Source organism: Syngnathoides biaculeatus, chromosome 8 (assembly GCF_019802595.1).
Source record: "Syngnathoides biaculeatus isolate LvHL_M chromosome 8, ASM1980259v1, whole genome shotgun sequence".
NCBI lineage: Eukaryota > Metazoa > Chordata > Actinopteri > Syngnathiformes > Syngnathidae > Syngnathoides > Syngnathoides biaculeatus.
This window is the reverse complement of record NC_084647.1, coordinates 17787759-17811592: the sequence shown is the minus strand read 5'-3', so window position 1 is coordinate 17811592 and position 23834 is coordinate 17787759. Positions and strand designations below refer to the sequence as shown.

General features: G+C 44.6%; 3 protein-coding genes across 3 annotated transcripts in view; 2 read left to right on the top strand and 1 right to left on the bottom strand.

The window, feature by feature from the left end:
* foxo1a (forkhead box O1 a) overlaps positions 1 to 12535 on the bottom strand; it is a 37469-nt gene extending 24934 nt beyond the window's left edge. Inside the window, exons 1-2 of the mRNA XM_061826815.1 lie at positions 12484 to 12535; positions 10231 to 10877 (exon numbers count right to left, since the gene is read on the bottom strand). Of these exons, the coding sequence (XP_061682799.1) occupies positions 10231 to 10833 (603 nt within the window). The 5' untranslated portion in view covers positions 10834 to 10877; positions 12484 to 12535. The remainder of the gene's footprint in view (positions 1 to 10230; positions 10878 to 12483) is intronic.
* Positions 12034 to 16267, top strand: slc25a15a (solute carrier family 25 member 15a). The gene is made up of 8 exons (XM_061826816.1): positions 12034 to 12381; positions 12509 to 12588; positions 12988 to 13246; positions 14443 to 14583; positions 14666 to 14838; positions 14912 to 15070; positions 15148 to 15335; positions 16251 to 16267. Exons 2-7 carry the CDS (start codon positions 12534 to 12536, stop codon positions 15267 to 15269), a joined length of 909 nt encoding a protein of 302 aa, XP_061682800.1. The 5' UTR covers positions 12034 to 12381; positions 12509 to 12533; the 3' UTR covers positions 15270 to 15335; positions 16251 to 16267.
* Positions 15923 to 21344, top strand: stoml3a (stomatin (EPB72)-like 3a). Its single transcript, XM_061826817.1, has 7 exons — positions 15923 to 16095; positions 16251 to 16354; positions 17667 to 17739; positions 17821 to 17903; positions 17991 to 18194; positions 18346 to 18480; positions 19845 to 21344. The coding sequence occupies exons 1-7, from the start codon at positions 16017 to 16019 to the stop codon at positions 20034 to 20036; spliced, it is 870 nt and encodes a 289-aa protein (XP_061682801.1). The 5' UTR covers positions 15923 to 16016; the 3' UTR covers positions 20037 to 21344.
* Positions 21345 to 23834: the final 2490 nt, after the last annotated feature.

The window sequence follows — 23834 nt, the reverse complement described above, 5'->3', positions numbered from 1 at the left end:
CCACGGGCGCCGTTGTTCATCGCCACTGCGGAGGTGGATCGGGTGGGGAGGTGGTTTGACCGCATGCAGTTTGGCCGTGATCCGAACATCATCTAAATATGGCTCGAAACAATCGGGTAATATTGCCCCGGTCACTTCGCCCGGTTGTGAGATGTTCTCTTCTTTGAAAAGAGCTTCCGTGCCTGAAGGGGCGTGTCCCACAGTAGGGGCCACAGCGTGTTTTCAATGGCGAACGTCGCAGTGTGACATCACGGACAGAAGATGCAGCCAATACGGCGACCACTTGGATGTCGAATGACACTTCCACAACTTTGCGCATGGATGACGCGCTCTCCGCTCATATATATTTTTTCATATAGACATTGAAGCGAATAATGTTATACGTATTTTTCATCCAATATCTATTTTAGAATGCTTATAGGCATAACACTTGGGCTTTAATGCAGCAGGGTTTCCCGCCTCTCACCCAGAATCGTCTGGGATGGAGTCCAGCTCGCCTGCAACATTCATGCCGACAAGGACTTGAGAAAATGGTAAGATGGACTCATATTTTGTTGAATAAGTACTGTTTCCGAGAACTGCAAGAACGCGGGGTCGTCAAGCGTTCAAAGATCACAAAATGGTAGTGTCATAACATTCCCCAAAAATGGCTGACGCTTGCATGTAAGTGGAAATGAACAATTTCCTTGCCCACCGCAGCACAGGTGACAAACTTAAGAAGTCTCCAACTTAAGAACTCTTCGTGTCATTTTGCGTCGACCGCAAAAGCTCACGCCATTTTCCCTTGACTTCTGCTCCAACAAGGTCAGTCCATCATAAAAATGATAACCATCAAATGCAGGGACAATTATATAATGATGACGGGGGGGTTATTCGGGTTGCCACACAGAACATATTGTTGGTAAGGGACATGAAGTATAACTGCACACATTATATGATACAAACACGGAGTAGCTTAGCTTCTGGCTAGCAGATGGTATGGCTTCATTTGAAATGTAATTAAATTGTTCCAATTCATACAAACAATAAGCGGGTTGTTTTTTTTTTTTTTTTTAATTACATCGATGACCCTCGCCATACTAACGTATTGTCGAGTGAAGTCAGCGGGTCCGCCCTCGCGACCGGCAGTCCCTGAACCTGCGAGGAACGCCATATTTGTCTACACCGTAGTTTGTTTTGAGGCGTGGGAGTGCGTGTTTACCCCGAGTGAAGTGAGGAATGCTGGGTCGCGAGTGCGGCGTGTACACAGGGAACGACGCAGTTGTATTGACCCGCGCGCCGACATCAAAGCGCGGTAAATATTTGCGCAGTGACACGCGGGATGCGGCAACACAGGGAAAGTACAGCCGACTGCAAGGGTGCGTGGACCACTGCAAAGCTAATCGCTCAATAACAACCATGACGGCAAGTACAAATACACGGTTATTGTATTGTAAAGTAGATTTTAGATCTGTACTTGAGTGTTATGACAACTATGAACATTAACAACCTAAATCAAAAACAGGTACAGTGAAGAAAATAAGTATTTGAACACCTTGCTATATTGTAAGTTCTCCCACTTCGAAATCATGGAGGGGTCTGAAATTTTCACCGTAGGTGCATGTCCACTGTGAGAGAGATAATCTTAAAGGAAAAATCCAGAAATCACAATGTATGATGTCTAACGATTTATTTGAGTGATACAGTTTCAAATGAGTATTTGAACACCTGTGTATCAGGTAGAATTCTGACCCTCGAAGACCTGTTAGTCCGCCTTTAAAAGTCCACCTCCACTCCATGTATTATGCTGAATCAAAAGCACCTGTGTGAAGTCGTTAGCTGCATAAAGACACCTGTCCACCCCGTACAATCAGTAAGACTCAAACCTGTAACATGGCCAAAACCAAAGAGATGTCTAAAGACACCAGAGACAAAATTGTACAACTCCACACGGAAAGAGCTATGGAGAAATTGCCAAGCAACTTGGTGAAAAAGTTGGTGGAAGGTGTCTGGTGTGTTATGTGACAGAAGCGTATCCGCCAGGATGAAGGGTAAAGTTTATAAAACGGTGGCGAACCCATGATGTACGGATTAGAGACGGTGGCCTTGAAAAAACAACAGGAAGCAGAACTTGAGGTAGCAGAAATGAAGATGCTAGGGTTCTTTTACCAGTCTTTTTTCTTTTTTTTAGTCTCTGTACTTCTGATGACTTTTGCCACCTCTCAGACCAATTCAGGACACTCGAAAGAAAACAGGCCTGCGCACACTTCTGCCACTTTTGGCGACATGCGTTCCTTCCACTTCCTGGCCGGACCAACATCCCAGCCAGAGAGCTCGTAGGAGCCGGTGCCACCTGGCACAACTGCCCGCCATCGTGACTCAGTTGGCGGGCGCGCGTCCCGCCGGGAGACGAGCTAACGTGCCAAAAGCAGCGGAGGAGTTTTTTGGCGGGGGTGGCGTCGCGGCAAGGGGGTGGAAATGGTGATGCCAGTTTGTTTACGACTTGGATTTCAAAATAAGGAACACTTGGGCATGTGGTGAAAGTAATAAAGCATCTTTAGCCTGACTAAGGATCAGGAAGAGTGACTTTGAGCTACCTTTTGCCCACAATCCATCGGTAGAAGGCAACTAGCCTGCCAAGGCTAAAAGCTAGCACAGGCTACATTTTCACTCAGTACAACTTCTCGTCAAACAACACAAACAGATGCCAAATGGAGCCAAATGCTCAACAACCATCACAGGTGAGCCAAAAAGCCATTTGTTGATTTTGAGAATCATTTTGATCAATCAGAAGAATCCTTATGGACAATGACCGGCTTTTTGGACGATTACAAGTATTCAGTCAAGCTAACATGCATGTTTCTGGGACGTGGGAGGAAGCCGAAGTATCCTGAGAAAACCCAAGCAAGCACAAGGGGAACCAGCAAACTCCACGCGGGAATGCTAGAGAGGGAGTTTTGAACTCTAAACCTCAAGAAACGTGACCAGCCATGCTAACCACTTGTCCACCACGTCTAGTTCACATAATGAAAAAAAAAAAAAAAATCAAAAAGTGTGGTGTCACTTTACAAGCCAGACACGATCGCGAGTAAACCGAGGAGACAATGTGCTCGCCCCCCCTGTGTGGAGGCGCGGGAGGCCCCGCTGCCGCTGTGAAAGGCACGCTGCTTTTCCCACACTTCCACTGTATCCACGACGAGACCCTCGATGGAGGCCGAGCGCCCCCATCGCCCGGCCGCCACAATGACTCTTCCCTGAAAGGAGTAGCGTCGCCTCAGATAAAGAAGCGCGACGCCGCCGTGATGCGTGGCGGGACGCTATACCGGGGTCCCCGACCACCGGGCCGGGACCAGTCTGCGGCCCACACTGAGACTGGACTAAAAGTTTGAAAGGGGTTTTTACTTTTGGAAGCAGGTGCGTCCCACTTGTGCCCCTGTACTTGGTCGGTAAACTTCCAAGTAGTTCCCCAGTAAATTTCCATGGAAAGTTTGGCCAGGGGATTGTGGAAATCTTCCAAATTGGAAACAGGGCTTGGGAATTATGGGAAATAACTGGGAATTGAGGATAATTGATTTGAAAGGGATCATATGAGCAAAAATATAAGCATGACTGCGACCGCTACAACATTCCAGAGCAGAAAAGAACACACTTTTCGACATCATGGTATTGTTACTCATTACCTCAAGATGGTCCCAGATATTGTGCCAATCACAACTAAAAACGCTTCCAATACCCCAACATTATGATTGATGATATGGCAATTTGGTACAGATTCACGGAAGTTGGCATACACCTTCGCGGGCTACATAAAATCATGTGGCGGGCCGGATCTGGCCCCCGGGCCTTGGGTTTAACACCTGTGCCCTACGTTTAGCACGAGTTGTATTTTGAATTATCCATCCATTTTCTTTGCCACTTATCCTCACGAGGGTCACGGGGCATTTGTTTTTATTTGTTAATTTTGCCGCGTGTGAAACTTTCCAGCAGTGCACACACACACACACACACACACAAAGATCATGTCTTATTGTATTTTGAATATTATTGTATTGATTGAGAATCATTGTGCACTATGGTAACCTCGCAACACACCCGAGACGTGTCGAGCGCACAGCTGGAGTATTTTATGAACGCGGCGAATGTTGTTGACGCCGCCGCGAAGCGACATCGATACGACCGCTGTGAGACTTTGCAACGCTCGCTGATGTCGAAGCAGGAAAGATGATTGATTTTTTTTTTTTTTCACAGAGCATATGACACAAAATGCGCGAGGTCAAATTCTTAAAATGTTCCTTTTCCCCTCTCTCTACTCATAATTTTATGAAATATTAAACAGTCCTCTTCGAACTTTATTGGACTGTTTCTCTATATCGGAAACAAAACACCCAAGACAAGGACTTTAAATAATCATATTCATATGTAGAATAACTTTTATTTTTTTTGCTATATTTGAAGAAGAACCTTTTGTTTTAAACGGCTTTTTAGTCACTGTTATGATGTGATTATATTATATTACATAACCCAAGTGATTTTAACCGACCCCAAATCCAATACAATTCAAGACGCTGGACCGGCTGGGTTCAAAGTTCACGTCGATGCGTGCGGCTCGATGACTCAATCGGCGGGTGTGAGGCAACGCGGTGGGAACGACAGAGTAAATGAAGACCGGACTTATAACAACAACAACTGTGTCACGAGCTAACATAACAGCATCAACATCCATCCATTTTCTTGGCCGATTATCCTCACAAGGGTCGCGGGAGTGCTGGAGCCTATCCCAGCTGTGTTCCCACTCTAAATTGCCCCTCGGTGTGATTGTGAGTGCGACTGTTGTCTGTCTCCATGTGCCCTGCGATTGGCTGCCAACCAGTTCAGCGTGTACCCCGCCTCCTGCCTGATGACAGCTGGGATAGGCTCCAGCACTCCCGTGACCCTCGTGAGGATAAGTGGATCAAAAACTAGACAGATGTATAAAGTTTTCAACAGGTGGCGAGTACTATTCACCAATGCAAGCTTTTGTTAATAACCCAAAGCAATAACCCTCTCGGTTTGCTCTGCAAAACTCTGACAACGTGTCTCTATCAAAAGTCAGACCTTCAAAATAAAAGTTCCACCGCACAGCCGCATTCAATATCGTTATCCAGCCATCCATTTTCCTCCACAAGGAGGATAGGCCAGACTTCCCTCCACATAGACCAGTGATGTCAAACTCGTTTTTTTTTTTTCGCGGATCCACATTGTAGTTCCTGTTTCCCTCAGAGGGCCGTTATGACTGTGAAACCATAAAAATGGTTTATCGCCTCATCATATGACATGCGAAATTTATGAATTACTTTTGGAATCAGTAATCAAGCGTAATGGGTTTGTAGATGTTTGGTAACGGAAAAATGCTTGCAATACCACAACATTATGATTCACGATATGGCAATTTGAAATTTTGGTACAGATGTGAACAAGAATCACGGAAGTTGACATACATGATTTGCGTTCGCGGGCCACATAAAACCATGTGGCGGGCCGGATCTGACCCCCTGGGCCTTGAGTTTGACACCTGTGCCCCAGACACTTCGTCCGACTCTTCCTGCGGCAGGTTTCCTTTGCCCGGAAAGAATCCCGACAAATGTCAACGATGGACACGAGTGATTTACAGTTGAAAATATGACCAAAGACATCTATGGTACTATCTGTGCTGTCTCCAATTTGTAGGTAGAAAGGGACCAAAAATTGAAAATGCACACCCAATACCAGCTAATACAACTTCTGCGCAGTTATGAAAACCCAACAGACAATTGTAGATATTCAGACCTTGCAACTACTGCCCCAAATATGTAAAAAGGTATTTGGTGAAAATGTTACTGGACAGCTTCCACCTATCCATTTTCTTTACCGCTTATCCTCACGAGGGTCGCGGGGAGTGCTGGAGCTTATCCCAGCCGTCAACGGGCTACACCCTGAACTGGTCGCCAGCCAATCGCAGGGCACATGGAGACAAACAGCCGCACTCACAATCACACCTACGGGCAATTTAGAGTGTCCAAATAGTGTTGCATGTTTTTTGGGATGTAGGGGGAAACCGGAGTGCCTGGAGGAAACGCGTGCAGGCACGGGGAGAACATGCAAACTCCACACAGGCGGGGCTGGGATCGAACCCGGGACCTCAGAACTGTGAAGCCAACGCTTTACCAGCTGATCCACCGTGCGCCTACTGGACAACTTTTGAGTTTTAAGTATTTGTTTGAGCATATAAGTTATATTTATGTTTCAACAGTGACATCATGATCCAAAGATAATGGCATAAAAAAAATCATTTAAAAAAACATATTCTCGAGGATAAAACTAATTTTACATCACATGAAGCATTTCAATTTTTTTTACTCTTTTAGCTTAAAAAATGTACAAAAAAACACAAAAGCTCGAAACAAAAAAAAAAATTGAAGGGAGCAGTGGATTTTGTATATTATAATTTAGTTACTCAGTACTAGTTAGTTAGTCGTGGTACTCCTACTTGAGCAAATATTTTGGGGGCTCTTCCCCTTTGATATCTACGGATAAAACGAGCAACTTTGATGCATTTAGATGTCGCCCAAATTTTACAACGCGACGTTAGCTACACTGTATGTTGCAGCGTTTACGGAGGCAGTGCTAGCTAAAGAATCTTTCACTAATGCTGCTTTTTTGGGGAGTGTGTGTGTGTGTGTGTGGGGGGGCTCATTAAGGCAGGGGTCACCAACGCGGGTGAATGGTAGCCCGCGAGGACCATATAAGGTGCCTGCGAGGTATGTTGTAAAAATACCATTTGTCACAAATTTTTACCATTATTTGTGCTTTAAATTTTGAATCAGACTTGCTTACGTGAAATACAATTTTAAAATACCTGTAATGTCATTTAAGACAATAAATTGAAAAAAATATTTCATGTACGTGTAATGAACTGAGTCTAAAAATTTGCCACAAACAGGTCACGTAGCCCTTCATATGATCGGTGCTCACGAAGTAGCCCTCAGCCTCAAAAAGGTTGCTGAGCCCCGCTTTAAGGCGTCTACACGTCAACCAACGTTTAAGCTACTGCGTTAACGTCGACTTCATGCAAATTTAAACGTATCGCATGTGTCGCCATTTTGGAGGTCGTTTGTAGGCCGTTTGTCCGAACAATCGGGCAAGTCGATCTGTCACCGGAGCTTGAAAATGAGCAAATGTGCTGAAAGCGCTAATTGCAGGTGAGCTGGGGAAGCTAAAAACGCTCAATGAAGCTAGCTTGCGAGATTTCCAGAATGCGCCACTGCGCCGCTTATCGCAATCCCCGATTTCATCCTCCTGCGTGCACCTGGAACTTTCCTTTTCAAGTTTCGGCCACAGTGAGCGAGTTTTTTTCCCCTTCTTTTGCCCACTGGCCTAATCTGATTGACGGGACGCAATCCGACAGCCCCACATTAGTCGGGAGCTTTTGTAAACAGCCGGGTCAAACGGATGAATGGCGAACAGCATGTGCGTGTGTGCTCGGCTGAATTCCGCCTCATTAATGACACGGAGGGGTCACGCCGGCGCGCTTCAACTTCCGTCGGGGGTTGCGACCGTGATGAATCGCTGATGGATTTCACGCCATCAATTTACGTCCAGACAGCATTCAAGTTGGCCGGTCACGCCACATCCAGAACCTCGGCAACCAAACCCCCCCACCCCCCCCGAGCCGTCCCTCGCGTCCCGTCCAGTCTCGACTCACGGGTTCCTTTTCATCTGGCTCTTTTCATTTTTTGCGCAAATTAGCCGAGAATCACGCGCCCCGGCGTCGAATCAAAGTTGGGGGGGGGGGGGGTTCGATGACTGTCAAGGAGCGCGATAGCGATGAAACTCAATTGGACGCTTCGGGTGAGGCGCAGGAGGAAAACGAATGATGACAAACGGCAAAACCCGAATTGACGCCGCCATGATCACGTTGACAAATCTCCAGAGACTTTCCTCCGAAATAACCGCAAGTGTATTTTTGCTTTTTCTTTGGCTTTTCCCCTCTTGTTTTTTTAATTGTGTGTGTTCTGCCACAGAAGGCTACGAAAGGGTTTTAAGGTCACAATGAAAAGAAAAAAAAAATACATTATGAAATCAAACTTGATTTAATCTTAGGAGGACATAACTGCATACTTGTCGAGGAAAATAACTCGTATACACGTTAGACTCAAGTCGTAAAGTTACGAGAATGAAATGAAGACCTAAAAAGTAAGTTGAATATTTTTTTTTTTAGGTAGAATTTTGAATATTCCGAGAAAAAAGTTGGATATATTGTTTTGACAGAACCCGCTTTTTATCGGACTTTAGAGCTAACGGCAAAATCCCGGCTTTCGTGTACCGCTCAGGTAAATTTGGGTGAACTTTAAAACATCACAAATGTTGTTTTTCATTTAATTACAATAATGACGTACTCTACTTGGTGTTTACAATCCCAGGAAAAAAAAGTACAAAACAATAGTTTGATAGGGTGCACGTGTTTCTAGACCACAAAAAAAAATGGGATTCAATTCAAACATACAACAATACAAAGTTGTATTAGCAAAAAGAGTCCAAATTTCAAGAGAATAAAATTTTATACACGTGAGATGTCATACTTATTTGAGAAAAATCTTTTTTTAAATCAAAATGATCATTTATGAGAATAAGGTAATAATTTTATAAAACTGCAGATTTTTTTAATAGTCAGATAAGGTAATTTCTTTGAAATTTTACGATAATTAAATCATATATTGTTAAGATGAGTCATGTAGCACAGAAAAATATACGGTATATATTTTTTAGATTAAAGTTTCAATATTACAAGAATGACATGAACTACTGACATGAATGAACGACATGAAGTAGTCAGTACACGCAATACTCATTCCACCAACAATAAGTGTAGTTACACTCATTATGGTAAAAGAACAGAGTTGCAATTTTATGAGAATCAAGTTGCATACTTGATGAGAATTGTCGTTTATATTTTCACTTATTCACGCGCTTATTGAAAAAGGTTCTTACCACTTCGTTATTTGAGTACTAACTTACTTAATTATTTGGAGTATGACTTTTTTCAGTCATTTTATACTCAAGTAAAAGTACTTCTTACTCGAGTGCATTGCTTGCAATTCCACTCACCGCTAATTGTAATAACATTGAGATTTTTTTTGTTTTAAAGGTTTTAAAAATACATTGAACAACTGTTGGACAAGCTACTTTCATTTACTTCGAATTTAAAATTTATTAGGGCTTTCGTTTGTTTTTGTAATAATACGAGGAGGTAATTGTTAATACAGTACATTAATAAGGTTTCACAGTCGTAACATTCTTCTGAGCAAAACTTTAACTACAATGTGCTCCAAGACATGAAAAACTAAAACACCCGAAATACCCAACCTAAGATGTGTTTTTGTACCTGGGGAAAACTTGCAAAATTTTTTTTTACAAAAAAAGGGTCGTTACTATGTTGGGCTCCCTCTAGTGGTAGGCCAAAGAATCCCTTAGTTCAAATTCAAATTGTGCGTTATGTAGATGAGGCATCAAATTTGCTGTTGTTGTTGTTTATCCAATACAGTACACTTGTTGAGAAAAGTTCACTTGTATCAAAATTTTATGTAAAATCCATTTGCATGAAATATTAAAAAAAAGAGGGCTCAAATATTTACTTGTGTACAATTTTAATTTAACTTTGTGCAATACAATACGTTTTTTTTCTTTAACTTTCTTTTAGGGCGGCACTGTGGCGCAACTTGTTAAAGCAAATGCCTCACAGTTCTGAGGTTCAGGGTTCAATCCTGGCCCCAGCTGTGTGGAGCTTGCATGTTCTCTCCGTGCCTACGTGAGTTTTCTCCAGGCACTCCGGTTTCCTCCAACATCCCAAAAACACGCAACATTAATTGGACACTCTAAATTGCCCCTAGGTGTGATTGTGAGTGCGGCTGTTTGTCTCCATGTGCCCTGCGATTGGCTGCCAACCAGTTCAGGGTGTACCACACCTCCTGCCCGGTGACTGCTGGCATAGGCTCCAGCACTCCCCGCGACCCTCGTGAGGATAAGCAGCTGAGATAATGGATAGATGGACTTTCTTGTTGTAAATGTACGATAGCTTACAATAATTACATTATTGGGGGGGGTTGGCTCTCTGCCTCATTCTGGATGAGCACTAAAGGCCTTTTAGATTTTTAACGTCACCAAGGTGGTATTTGCAAACAAAGAAACAAAAAAGTTTGCGAAACTCCTTGAGAAAAAGAAAGCATAAAGAAATACCTTCCATCCTGCAGAGCTGTTGCTGTCCCCCTTATCCTTGAAATAAGGCACACTCTTCACCATCCAGTCGTAGATCTGAGACAGGGTGAGTCTGTTCTCCGGGGAGCTCTCGATGGCTTTGGTGATGAGGTCCGCGTACGACATATTCCCCCAGGCGTTGCGCCGGGACGAGCTGGTCTTCCTCTGGGCGGCGGCGGCGGCCGAGGACGGCGAGCCGGTGACCGGGGAGGAGAGCAGGGCCACCTGCTGCTGCTGCTGCTGGGGCTGCGGATGGGAATGCTGCTGGAGTGGAGGCTTGGGGTGATGCTGATGCTGCGCCAGTGGGGTGCAAGGATGCCGGTGGACGCAAGTCTCCGGGCACTGGAAGTCGGCGCAAAGGTCTTCGTTCTCCTCCAGCAGGCTGAGGTTGCTGATGAACTCGTTGCAGGCGGGCTCCTGCTTAACGGACGGCACCGGCGACGAGGTGTCGGAGTCGCCCGGGTTGACCAACTCCGGCCGGGGCAAGGGCCAAGTGCACGAGCGGGGCCTGGCCAGGGGCTCGAAGTCCGGGTCGATGTCCACCAGTTGGGCAGGCTGCCGCTGCCTCTGCCCCGCTTCCGCCATGGTGGTCGAGAGGCCGAAGGGATGGAGTTACCGCGTCGTCCCCCCTTCGGCGGTGCCGGTGCAAAAATAAAAATAAAAAAAATCAAACGCGAAGTAAACAAATGTCCGGGAAACGCGGGAACTCCGCAAAAAGTCACTCAACTCTGCAAGTCACATCCCAAAACCGCTTTATAAAGTTAAACTCTGACAAAAAAAAAAAAAAACAATACAATGGTGTCCAAAAGATGTTGTGAGCGAATAAAAAGAAGGTCACGTAAGTGCGCAGCCTGTTGCCTGTGCGCGTCGCGTCGAATGTGCGGCGTGCGTGCGTGCGCCCGAGCGCTTTTACCGGAACTGGCGTTTTGGGGGCGCCTGGCCGCGCCCACTTCTTCATTGGCAGGAGCTGCGCGCCAATGAGCGGGAGCCGTGGGCTTTGCGCGGGGGGCGGGGCAAAGAGCAAAAAAAAAAAAAGGGGTGGGGGGTGAAGTGGGGGGGGGTGGGGGGTAAGGCGACCTGTTTTCATTCTTTTGGCCTAGTAAACAGAAGAGGGCACCCAAAGGTTGCTGGCTTACAATGAATTCCTGTCATGGTGACATGTTTTAAAAGGGAACTTTTGTGATTGACAACTTTAAAAGAAGTCTTTTTGAAACATCTGGTCTCTTCAACCGCGGCCTTCTATTTTAGTCTTCCTCATCTTACATCAAAATAAGGCACATATTTCACATTAGAAAAAAAAAAAAGAAAAATCACAACCCAACAAAACAAAAAAAAAAAACAACACTGACAGCGATTCTGTCAACTGTACATTCTCCTACTTCCTTGCTCTGTCTGTCACTATACATCCCCGCAATAAATAGATTAATAATTTGAAATAAATATTGAAGTGGAATTGGATAAAATCCTTAACAAAAGAAGCAAATGTCAGATAAACGGAATGTAAATGAAACGCACGCACGCAACCAGTAAATACGGGTCCGTGTTTTTTTATTTTTTTGCTTTTTGTTTTTTAACCGTCACCACTTTATTACTCGCGTTCACCGTCAGCTAGCTTGCAAATTCAGCTCATGCTTATCTTAAAGTGGCAACAACAGTTACCATAAATTTGTTGGATATGTTTCTGTTGTAAATAAAGCAACAAGTCTGTTGTCTGTCGTCAGCTGACTCGTGGAGGATAAGTGCAGGGCGCTACTGACCCCTAGCGGCGTTCAAGGGTGACAGCAGCCAAACGCACCTCCGCATTCCAAAATCTAGTGTCAAACAAAAAAAATGGCATTTATGTTGACGGGGAATCCGAATAATAATTTCATACGCATTAATTTAGTAACAATATTAAAGAAAGCTAAAAACTGTGAACCGTGATATGTTACTTCCGGTTTGGCGTCTGGCGTACGCTTTAATTCCCCGGAAAATATTCATTTCGCCTCGAGTATTGATTTGCCCTCATCACGGCAGAGGACTTTTCGAAGTCCCGCCCTCATGGAGCAACAAAGAGTAAAAAGAGTCGTGATACTTTTAGTTGCTTGGGAGTGGCCTTGTCTTCCACATACTTTTGGATAGCTACTCAGAGAGGTGAGCTGAGCAGGAAGTCAATGTGCAATACTGATTGCTTTACTGAGGCACATGCAAGCATACTTCGTTTCCATAGATAGATAGATAGATAGATATACATACATTAAGGTCATTTCTCTTTTTGCAGGGTTTCCAGCACATCCAGACACAACATGGCTCCTAATCCCATTGTCCAGGCCATCATTGACTTCACAGCTGGAGCAGCAGGCAAGTTCACGTCAAAACAAAACTTGGGAAAAAAAAAATAAAATAAAGAATGAAAAAGAAATCAAACACGCAGTTTTGCAACACACGTACGTTGACTCATGCTCCCAATGCTTGTACTGGCGGTTCAGCCCCGTCGGTTTCCCGCTCTGGGCTGCCTGTTCTTGGCAAGGCTGAATGAAAAGAATGGAAATTGTTCGCCAAAGTCGCTCCCGTGACCCAGGAGGACTAAGAGCAGCACACCTGTCATATTTCAGGAAATAAATGAGGTCATGAGCTGGGGTGTGATGTCAACAAATCATTAACAACTGCGGTGGCACCCTTAGCCTTTTTCTCCATATCACTATACTAAATTAGTGTTCCATATTTATTGTTGTGATTCTTGCTATTGTGTGGTCACAGGTGGCACAGCTTGTGTTCTGAGCGGGCAGCCGCTGGACACCACCAAGGTGAAGATGCAGACGTTCCCCAACATGTACCGAGGCTTCGCCCACTGCTTGGTGTCCACCTTCCGACAAGTTGGGATCCGCGGCCTCTACAAGGGCACCACGCCGGCCCTGCTGGCCAACGTCTGCGAGAACTCGGTGCTCTTTCTGAGTTACGGCTTCTGCCAGGACGCCGTTCGCTCCTTGGCCGCCGTAGACGCCGGCGCCGAACTCAGGTGTGACATATCGTGCTCGCTTTGAAAATTTGTTTCCCAGTTTACAACACAAAAAAAGACCTGTTTGATGACTTCATTATGCATATTCTGATCTATTTAAATTCACGGCCACAAGCGTTGTTAGTACATCTTTGTTAACTATTCAGTAGGTTAGATTTGCGTGCTGGTTGTCGGTCAGTTACTGGAAAAAATGCGTAGGCCGGTTGCTCGGTTGGTAGCTAAGAAGGTCGTTTGGTTATTATCTACGATTGGTCAACAGGTAGGAAGCAAGTTTGGCAAGTTGTTTGGACGGTCAGTTCGAGGGACAGATTGATTGGTCAGTCGGTAGATTGAGAGGTTTGTTGATCGACCAGTTTTTAGGTCAGTTCATTCTTAGTTACGCAGCACTTTTGGTTGGTCTGTAGGTAGTTACTGTAGGTTTGTTGGCTGGGCCTTCATGTGGTAGGTACAGAAGAGGCTATTTTGGTAGCCACCAGGTTTGGGTGCCTCGTCAATTACTTGGTAGGTAAATACTGTAGCTCGGTTGTTTGATAGGTAACAATGTAGGTTGGTTGGTCGATGTTGGTAAGATGGTTCTCTTTGTTGGCAAGATAGTTTGATCATAGGAAGGTAGATCCTTTGGTTGGTCAATAGCTTGGTCGTTGGTAATCGGCAATTTGATCGATAGGAGCGGTAGATTTATTGTTAAGTAGCAAGGTTGGCAGGTTAGTTATTCAGTCACTTATTAGGTTAGCAAGGTTGGTAGCTTGCTCGATTTGTCAGTCAGTTATCAGGTTGCAGATCAGTAGATTGGTTGGTATTTTGGTCAACTTATAGGTTGAGTGGAGGTCAGCTGGATCCTAGCTAGGTACATACTTTGATTGGTCGGTAGTACAGAGTTTGTGTCGCCGGGTAATTTGGTTGTCCAATGACGGTAGGTATGTACAAGGTAACAGATGTAGTTTGCTCAACCAGTAGGTAAGTAGGTCAGTTGGGTCCAAGGTTGTTATACTTCAGTTGCTCTGTAGGTACTTCGTGTCCTAGTCAGAGCAGTATTGGCAGGTCCGTCATTTGGTGGGGCAATAGTCTTTGCGACCTCTAGATATCAAGTAGATTGCTGGGTGTGTTTTGTGATAGCAATTGCTTCGGTACCTGTTCCTGAAGATGTCCCCAAATGACAACTCCGCCATTCAATTGCACTTCTTTGAACTGATCAGTGATGTTCAGAAAGCCTTCTCCGGGTCCCTGGCCTCCATCTTCTCATCCTTGGTGCTCTGCCCCTGCGAGCTGGTCAAGTGTCGCCTGCAGGCCATGTACGAAATGGAAGCATCCGGCAAGATCGCCCGAGGACAGCAGAGGTCCGTGCGGTGGACGGAAGACCTTTAAAAGTTGTCAGGTGGACGTCCTTTTGGAAGGGTTGTGTTTTTGTGACTTGTTCAGAGTTTGGACTGTGGTCAAGTCGGTGATGGAGACAAACGGTCCGCTGGGTTTCTACCAAGGTCTGACGTCCTCCATTATCAGGGAGTTTCCGGGTTACTTCTGCTTCTTTGGCGGCTACGAGCTCAGCCGCTCCACGTTTGCACGCTACCTGGGTACGAACAAGGAGGGCATCGGTACGTTACGTCGCAACACGCCTCCGTCTACTTGTCACATGCTTCCGAAGCTTAGCAGTCCAAACTTTTGCAGGTATTCTTCCGCTCATGTTCAGCGGCGGTTTCGGCGGCGCTTGTCTTTGGCTTTTGATCTATCCCATCGACTGCGTGAAGTCCAGGATCCAGGTGTACTCCTTAGCCGGGAGGCAAGAGGGCTTCCTGAAGACCTTCGCGGGGATCTTACGCAACGAGGGTACGTTTTAAAATAGTTTTGTTGCGGGACTTTTTTCTAGAAGCCTTTCGCAAATGAGGTTTTATTCTGTCTGGCAGGGTTCCGGGCTCTCTACTCAGGCCTCACGCCCACCATGATACGAACTTTCCCGGCCAACGGCGCCCTCTTCTTGGCCTACGAGGTTACTCGAAAGTTCATGCTAGACGCAGTGGGCGCCTGATGTGGATCGCGTTGTTTCTCCCAATGCAAAACATTTTTGTTAAGGCTTTCATTGTTTAAAGTTCAGGTCAGTCTAATGAGAGCTGTATTGAAATTGTGATTTCAAAAAAAAAAAAAAAAAAACATGAAACGTCGACTTGTGTTTGAATTTTTTAAATGTTCATGATTGTAAATCTAGCATGGAGTGGCGCACCTGAGTACTTTGCCGTACTGAGACGTAAATGAATGAGAGCTATCTCGCGTTGAGCTGTGGCCAGCAAGTGTAAATACTCAACACTGCAACAATTTGACCATTTTTAACAGTACTTGTAACATATACTCAATGTTATCCATTTTCTGTGCCGCTTATCCTCATGAGGGTTGCGGGAGTGCTCCTTGCCACCAAGATACCACAAAGCCCCAAAGCACTAATTCGATGTCAGATTTGTGCACAAAAAAAAACAGCTAAAAAAAACAAACGGAATAGTAGTAGAGCACAGTATTATTTCTCTGCGCTAACGCGTTGACTTGATTCTGTCCGAAATGCTCACGTTACCCGAGCTTGAGGCGAGTGTCGGGTCGCACGGCACGCTTCGATTATTCATGACTCAGCAGAGTCGCAGTTGCCCCGTGACCGCGCAAAGAGGCGCGTGCCTCGTAGCCGCCGCCCCGTTGGCACCCGCGAGGACGGGCCCCTCGTCGCTTCGGGCCCTGCCCCTCACAACACAACACAACACAACACACACGCAAATGTTACAGTTGATCTCAGATGATCTCCACGACGTCCAGCACAGCCAACATGGTGACGCAGGGTAAACTCGAGATCAACTCCATGAACGTTGTTGAAGGTGACTATTAGATTTTCATTCATGTTTCTCAATGAAAGGACACTTTCTTACCGTGTTTGGGGGCCACCAGTGCCAACGGCGACGGTAGCTAAGCATTAGCGCTTGTGTCATCATGGAAAAGGGCCCCTGATGTGTCTTTCTTGTGTTCCCTGCAGATAAAACATCAGGCAGACTGGGATGCTTCGGGTGGATTTTGGTGGTCATTTCGCTCCTCTTCATCGGGCTCACGTTCCCAATTACATTATTCATGTGTGTCAAGGTAAACACACGAGTAGTTCAATGAGATTGTAAAATCCCTCGATCAGACTACAAGACAAATTTGGGCTCGCACGGTGGCACTATGTTATTTTAATGCCGGAAAATCCTGTCGTGTCTCGGTCAGAACACTGAAAACACTCCACAATATAGATTTACAGTCACACCGTATCCTGTATTTTTACCACGAAATAGGCTTGGATGGAAAAAGATGACACGCTGTGGCGACCCCTAACGGGACAAGCCGAAAGAAAAAGAAGACGATAACGGCAGCCACAATGACCAGAGAGGAAAAGACGAGCTTTGATTTCAGTGTTATTGTTCCACTCATCCCTTTTTCTCTTTGCCACGATGCTAGCAAATGAATGTTGACAATGGCGAGCAATGGAGGCAAGTTGCGATTGTGAGGCACAATCCTAGTGGTCCACCTCAAGGTGCCATGTCTTCCGCGACATCAAATCGTTGATTGTGGATGATGTCACACACCGACTAGCTCGTTTATTTTTTGTTCTTGACAAAAAATGAAAACTTTACCACGATGGCAAAATTGAGCCAGTAACGGGGCTAAAATCTTCATAGCATGAGGTGGTAAAGAAGAACCTGATTGTATCTGTTACAATGGTGCCTTGACATACCAGTGACCCGATTTACGAGTTTTTCGAGTCGTGGTTTTTTTTTTTTTTTTTTTTTTTTTTTTGCTTTTACTTGCAAGTACATCCTTAAGATATGACCATATTATGGTGGCCATGAACCCAACATACTTTAGAATAAACGGCGTTTTATCAAATAGTTAACATTTCATCAAAAACTGCTTCATGCTGTTTGTTGCTATCTAACAAACCCAAAAACAAAGAGATTACACTTTGTGTGTTCAAAACAGTCAAACCACCCGCAGAAAGGTCCCACTAGCTTAATGCTAATGACAGTTTAGCATCTATGTTGTGGTGCTTTAACCCTTTAAGCAACAAATTGAACACAAACGGTTCAGAAACAACATGGAGGCAGATAGCAGTACTCAGTCATATTCCCTGCGTAGAACAGCTAATATTAATGTCACACTGACGATCTCAAAGAGGAGTTCAGATGTTAATAGGAAGGCCACTCCTGGGCAAGACACGGTCTGCTGGAATATGATTGGCTAGAGCCCAAGTGGGTTTCATAAGAACAACTCAATGAACAGCATATCTGTTTGTTTTATACTGCCCCCAGGTGGCCAAGATGAGGACACCACAAACTCACATTTAATTGCTGCAGAGTGACAAAAGCTGTTGACTCCATTTGAACTCTATTATCAATGAACTCCTGTGTACACACAGATCGTCAAGGAGTACGAGCGAGCCGTCATCTTCAGACTCGGTCGAATCGTGGACAGGAAAGCCAAGGGACCGGGTACGAGTTGGCAGCCTCCGGCCGGCTCTGGGCCTTCCGTGACCTTCGCCGGTGATGAACGGGATCTGTTTTTGCTTGCAGGGCTTTTCTTTGTGATCCCTTGCACTGATAACTTTGTGAAAGTCGACCTGAGAACTGTCTCCTTTGACATCCCGCCACAAGAGGTAACACACACGGGCATTACCGTGATACTACCATATTGTAGCTCTACGATACTGATCTGCTTTGTTTTATCATTCTTACCTGGTCAGATCCTGACCAAGGACTCTGTGACGGTGTGCGTGGACGGCGTGGTGTACTTCCGCATCCAGTGCCCCATCTTGTCGGTGGCCAACGTGAGCAACGCCCACTCGTCCACGAGGCTGCTGGCTCAGACCACCCTGAGGAACGTGCTGGGCACCAAGAACCTGGCCGAGCTGCTATCTGACAGGGAAGGCATCTCGCTCAGCATGCAGGTCCTGTCGCAAAACAACACACCTTATCCCTGTCAATAATATGGTACTTCCCACTTTAGTACTTGTCGTAAAGTTCTTGAGTTGAAAAGTTATCCCTTAAAGTTGAGCTTGGAGATGTTGACGCTGTACTGATAAAGACGTCGGACGTCAGGAATCCTTGGACGAGGCCACGGACGCGTGGGGCATCAAAGTGGAGCGCGTGGAAATTAAAGACGTCAAGTTACCTCAGCAGCTGCAGAGAGCCATGGCCGCCGAGGCGGAGGCCAGTCGGGAGGCCCGCGCCAAGGTGGGCCACAAGTCGCGTAGCGGTCCTTCTTTCCATTTGCAAAGGAACAGGTTACTTTTTTAGTCTTTAGTCTTGTTTCAATCTTAACACACCCCCCCCCCCATCAATTTTAGACTTACAGTTAAGAAAATAAGTATTTGAACACCCTGCTATACTGCAAGTTCTACCACTTGGAAATCATGGAGGGGTCTAACATTTTCATCGTAGTTGCATGTCCACTGTAAGAGAGATAATCCAAAAAGAAAAACCCAGAAATCACAATGTAGGATTTTTTTTTTTAACAATTTATTTGTGTGATACAGCTGCAAATAAATATTTGAACACCTGTCTATCAGGTAGAATTCTGACCCTCAAAGACCTGAATCAAATGCACCTGTGTGAGGTGGGTAGCTGCAAAAAGACACCTGTCCACCCCATACAATCAATACGACTTGTAAGATGGCCAAGACCAAAGAGCTGTCCAAAGAGACCAGAGACAAAAATTGTACAACTCCACACTGCTGGAAAGGGCTACGGAGAAATCGCCAAGCAGCTTGGTGAAAAAAGCTCCACTGTTGAAGCAATCATTAGAAAATGGAAAACGAACCCAATAGAAAATCTTTGAAGGGAGCTGAAACTCCGTGTTTCTCAGCGACAGCGCAGAAACCTGTCTGATCTGGAGAAGTTTTGTGTGGAGGATTGGGCCAAAATCCCCCCTTGCAGTGTGTGCAAACCTGGCGAACAACTACAGGAAACGTTTGACCTCTGTAATTACAAAAACAAAGCTTACTGTACCAAATGTTAACATTGGTTTTCTCAGGTGTCCAGTACTTCTTTGCAGCTGTATCACACAAATCGTTAAAAAAAATCCATCGATTGTGATTTCTGGGTTTTTCTTTTTGGATTATCTCTCTCACAGTGGACATGCAACTACGATGAAAATTTCAGAGCCCTCCAAGATTTCTAAGTGGGAGAACTTGCAATGTAGCAGGGTGTTCAAATACTTATTTTCTTCACTGTATGCCTGGTTGGCGACAATAGTCAATCAAGACCACAATCACGATCCATCACATGATCTGTCAGCTGCATTACAGTAGGCATTATTATAATCCGCTTCTTGCCTTACATCTGACACGCAACATATCAGAACTACTTTATGAACATTTACTTTCTGCTCTACTTACAAAATACTGTTTTCAACAATTCAAGTGGGACGGGGATTGATCCGCCCAACAAATAGCAAATATCTGCGAGTAATTGATGCCGATCTCAAATGGTTTGTAATTGCCTATAAATGCAGCAAAATGGCAAAAAAGCTCTTTGACAAATGACACGTCGACTGAGAAACCGCTTCTGATGTCTTTTCGCGACGACCGCGCGAGCAGATCATCGCCGCCGAGGGCGAGATGAAGGCGTCCCGTGCCCTGAAGGAGGCCTCGCTGGTCATCGCAGAGGCTCCGTCCGCCCTGCAGTTGCGCTACCTGCAGACGCTTAACAGCATCGCCGCCGAGAAGAACTCAACCATCGTCTTCCCGCTTCCCATCGACATACTGCAGAGCTTTTTACCGAGGAAGTGAGGAACCCTGATCGGTTTCTATATTGTCACACAATTTCTACTCTGCTTATATATAAATATGTGTACTGTATTCAAAGGTTCATCTTCACTCCGTGATTTCCCTTTCTGATTTTAATACTAGATTACAAAGTGCAAACATGTACAGTGGAAATGATACAAATATTTGCAAACCGCCAAGATAACATTTGCAGTTCTGCTCAAGGACCAATGAAAAAGAAAACGAATAAATATTCATCACAAAAAACCCACAAGGACATGCTCTTTTTTTTAACAAAACAAATCCATAAATACAATCTGAAGAAATGTAAACATAGACTGAGAAATCAATGCTGTCAGTGATGACAACGAGGAGCTGCAAAATATGAGAAGGGCCACGCTGAAAAGAAAAAAAAAGCGACATAATATTACAAGAATAAAGTCGACGTATTATGTAGCAGGGCCATATCGTTAACAAAGGAAATTTTGTAATTTGAATTGTTAATGACGTGTGTGTCAAAATTCACACACCAACAAACAACACGATATTTGTTTTTGCCTGAAATATTACAAATTGAATTAGAATTTTTATTCCTATAAAGTATATCTCTCTCATAATATTACAATTCTTCTTTTAAATATTTTTTTTGTCAAACAATCCCAGCTTTACTCTTAAAGCAACATAACCACTCGTAAAATTATTGACTCCACATATAGTTTTTACTATGGTTGTTTTCATTATGGTTTATTATAATATGGTTTTGTTTTTATATCATGGCAATATTGGGCTTTATTGCTGTCAAAATGTGAGCGATGTAATAAAATTCAGCTTGTTTTTTGGCGCAGTATCTTCATTGTCATATTTTTACAAATGTAGTTTTGGGAAAACGTCAATATTGCAACTTCATTGTTTTTAGGTCTTTTTTTCAACTTGTTGTAAGACTTTAGTCTATGTAAAATTATGACTTATTTTCACAAATTTGTTCTTGTTACACATTTTTGGTTATATGACACCCACTGTAGAACTACAGCCGCTTTGTTTTCTAATTATTACAACATTTCGTGTTTCATTCCAATTTTACGATCGCAACTTTTGTGATTTCACAACTTTACTATAAATTAAAGTGTAATTTGTCAGGCAGTATTTTTCTTTTAGGCGTGGCCTTAAAACTTCTTCTTCGCACCAGTTTTTCCTTTTTCTCTAAAATGTGTCCTAATTTTAAAAGTCTACCGGCCTTTTACTAAAGTAAAATTAGTCAGTTTTCATATTGAACTTTAAAATATGCGATACAGCTCATTTTATACAAACATCCTGCAAAGATGACTGAAATGTGAACACGTTTTTTTAAAAAAAGAAAAAAATGTCCTTTATTCATTTGGCTGCTTATGCATATTATGAACATTATATTAATTTAAAATATTTTTTATTTTCCATTCCATTTGTTTCTTTTTTTTTGCACCTTCAATCTTAGTGTTGAATGGACAGAAAGAGATGTGTGTACCAATTTCCTGAATAAAATTCAATTTCCTGTTCTCTTCGATACGTCATCTCTGGTTTCCTTTCTGTAGCAACGTCACAAATGTGTTCATAGCACAAGAAAATATGAAAAATACCCGTGTTCCGGTGGACATGAGGATGTGGCCTCCAACTGGTTTGATTCCTGCGGTCGGTATACAGATCGGGCCTTTGAGCAAGGCACCCAACTCGCTGAACTCGAGTAACGGAAAACCTCACCAAAATGGTTTGTGGGGGTTGCTATATTTTTAGTGGCCACTTGAGAAAATATTTCAGATTTTTCTAAGTGCATGAAAATTGCAGTAAGATTTTTTTGGTAATGCATTACCATCACAAAAATGTGAAAAGATCACTCCAATGATTAAACAAAAGGTATCCTTGAAAATTTTGACAGCATAAATGATATTTATAGTTGAAGTAACACCCAGCGGTGCCTTTCATAGAGTTAATTATGAATTTAATTACCGTATTCACCTTAATTGCAACTTTCTTTTTTTTTTTGGGGGGGGCTGTTGCAATTTGAGTAATCCTTTAAATTACACCAAATCACTGAATATATCCATTCATCAATTTTCTTAGCTGCTTATCCTCACAAGGGTCGCAGGGAGTGGTGGAGCCTATCCCAGCTGTCAAGAGGCAGGAGGCGGGGTACACCCTGAACTGGTTGCCAGCCAATTGCAGGGCATGTGGAGACAAACAGCCGCACTCACAGTCACACCTAGGGGCAATTTAGAGTGTTCAATTGATGGTGCATGTTTTTGGGATGCGGTGGGAAACCGGAGTGCCCAGAGAAAACCCACGCAGGCACGGCGAGAACATGCAAACTCCACACAGGCGGGTCCGGGATTGAATCCGGGTCCTCAGAACTGTGAAGCCAGTGCTTTACCTGCTGATCCACTGTGCCACCTCATTGACCATCCATGAAAAATGAAATTTTCACACACACACACACACACACACACACACACACGCACACACACACACACACACACAAAACATTACGTTTGAGTGCATTAAGGATCGGAAAACTGTGATGGAGGTTTATCTGGAACATGTGCACTACGTACTTTCATCAGCAATATGGTATTGTTATTACTGTATATCTTTGACAAGTATATCATACGTGCTGATTAACGGAATTTGAAGAAAGTAATTTACTGGTAAAACTCTGTCTATCACTTAGTGAAGGGGTCATCCAAGACACTAATTCTCAAAAGCATTTGACAAGAGAAACACTATTTGTAAGATGTGTAACTTTTTTTTTTTTGGGGGGGGGGGTGTAGGTAGTATCAAGTTTGACCTGGAACACAACTGTGGCCACCAAAACTATAGAAACCCACTTAGAAAGTACTGTAATTACCTTGAGATGCCACAAGACGGTGGTAATGACGATCCATCCATCCATCCATCCATTTTCTTTTGCGCTTATCCTCACGAGGGTCGCGAGGAGTGCTGGAGCCTATCCCAGCTGTCAACAAGCAGGAGGCCGGGTACACCCTGAACTGGTTGCCAGCCAATCGCAGGACACATAGAGACAGACAACTGCCACACTCACAATCACACCTTGGGGCAATTTGGAGTGTCCAATTAATGTTGCATGTTTTGGGGATGTGGGAGGAAACCGGAGTGCCCGGAGAAAACCCACGCAGGCACGGGGAGAACATGCAAACTCCACAAAGGCGGGGCCGGGATTGAACCGGGGACCTCAGAACCGTGAGTCCAACGCTTTACCAGATGATCCACCGTGCCGCCTGGCAATGACCACTTTTGTCAAAATGAACCTCCTCAGCTCACTTGAACAGTTCCTTGGCACCAAGATGCCACCAGATGGAAGCTGCCCATTTCCCGAGTGTGTTTAAAGAAGAAGAAAAAAGAAACAACTATTCTTTTGGTCCTTAGAAGAGGTCGCTGGTGGCAGAAAATGGACGACATTCATTTCCTCCGTCGTCCTGAGTGGTGGATGACAGAAAAGGGCAGAATGAAAGTATCAGTTTGTCTTTAAAAAAAAAAAAAAAAAAAAAAACACCACTAATGGCAGCACTCCTGAGTGTAGCATCCAGGTGGTCGCGGTCACTGGTGGTAGGAGTGGGGGCGGGCGGGCGAGCCGGGCAGAGAAGGCTGCCGGTGGACGGGCGAGCCGCCGGGCGACATGCGTGGGCTGAGCTCGCCCGTCTGCAGCCGCCATAGCAGCTCCTCGTTGGTGCGGCTCAGGCGCTTCTTCTCCGTGCTCTCCTTCTCCACGTGCACGTGCAGGTTGGCGTTCTCCTCCGAGAGTTGCCTGCCGACGCGCGGGCGCAAGCGAGCCGT

Coding starts and splice junctions, on each gene's coding strand:
- slc25a15a (XM_061826816.1), top strand. CDS start 12,534: ATGGCTCCTAATCCCATTGTCCAGGCCATCATTGACTTCACAGCTGGA. Junction 12,589..12,987: donor CTTCACAGCTGGAGCAGCAG/GCAAGTTCACGT, acceptor GTGTGGTCACAG/GTGGCACAGCTTGTGTTCTG. Junction 13,247..14,442: donor GACGCCGGCGCCGAACTCAG/GTGTGACATATC, acceptor TGAACTGATCAG/TGATGTTCAGAAAGCCTTCT.
- stoml3a (XM_061826817.1), top strand. CDS start 16,017: ATGATCTCCACGACGTCCAGCACAGCCAACATGGTGACGCAGGGTAAA. Junction 16,355..17,666: donor CATTATTCATGTGTGTCAAG/GTAAACACACGA, acceptor GTGTACACACAG/ATCGTCAAGGAGTACGAGCG. Junction 17,740..17,820: donor CAGGAAAGCCAAGGGACCGG/GTACGAGTTGGC, acceptor TTTTGCTTGCAG/GGCTTTTCTTTGTGATCCCT.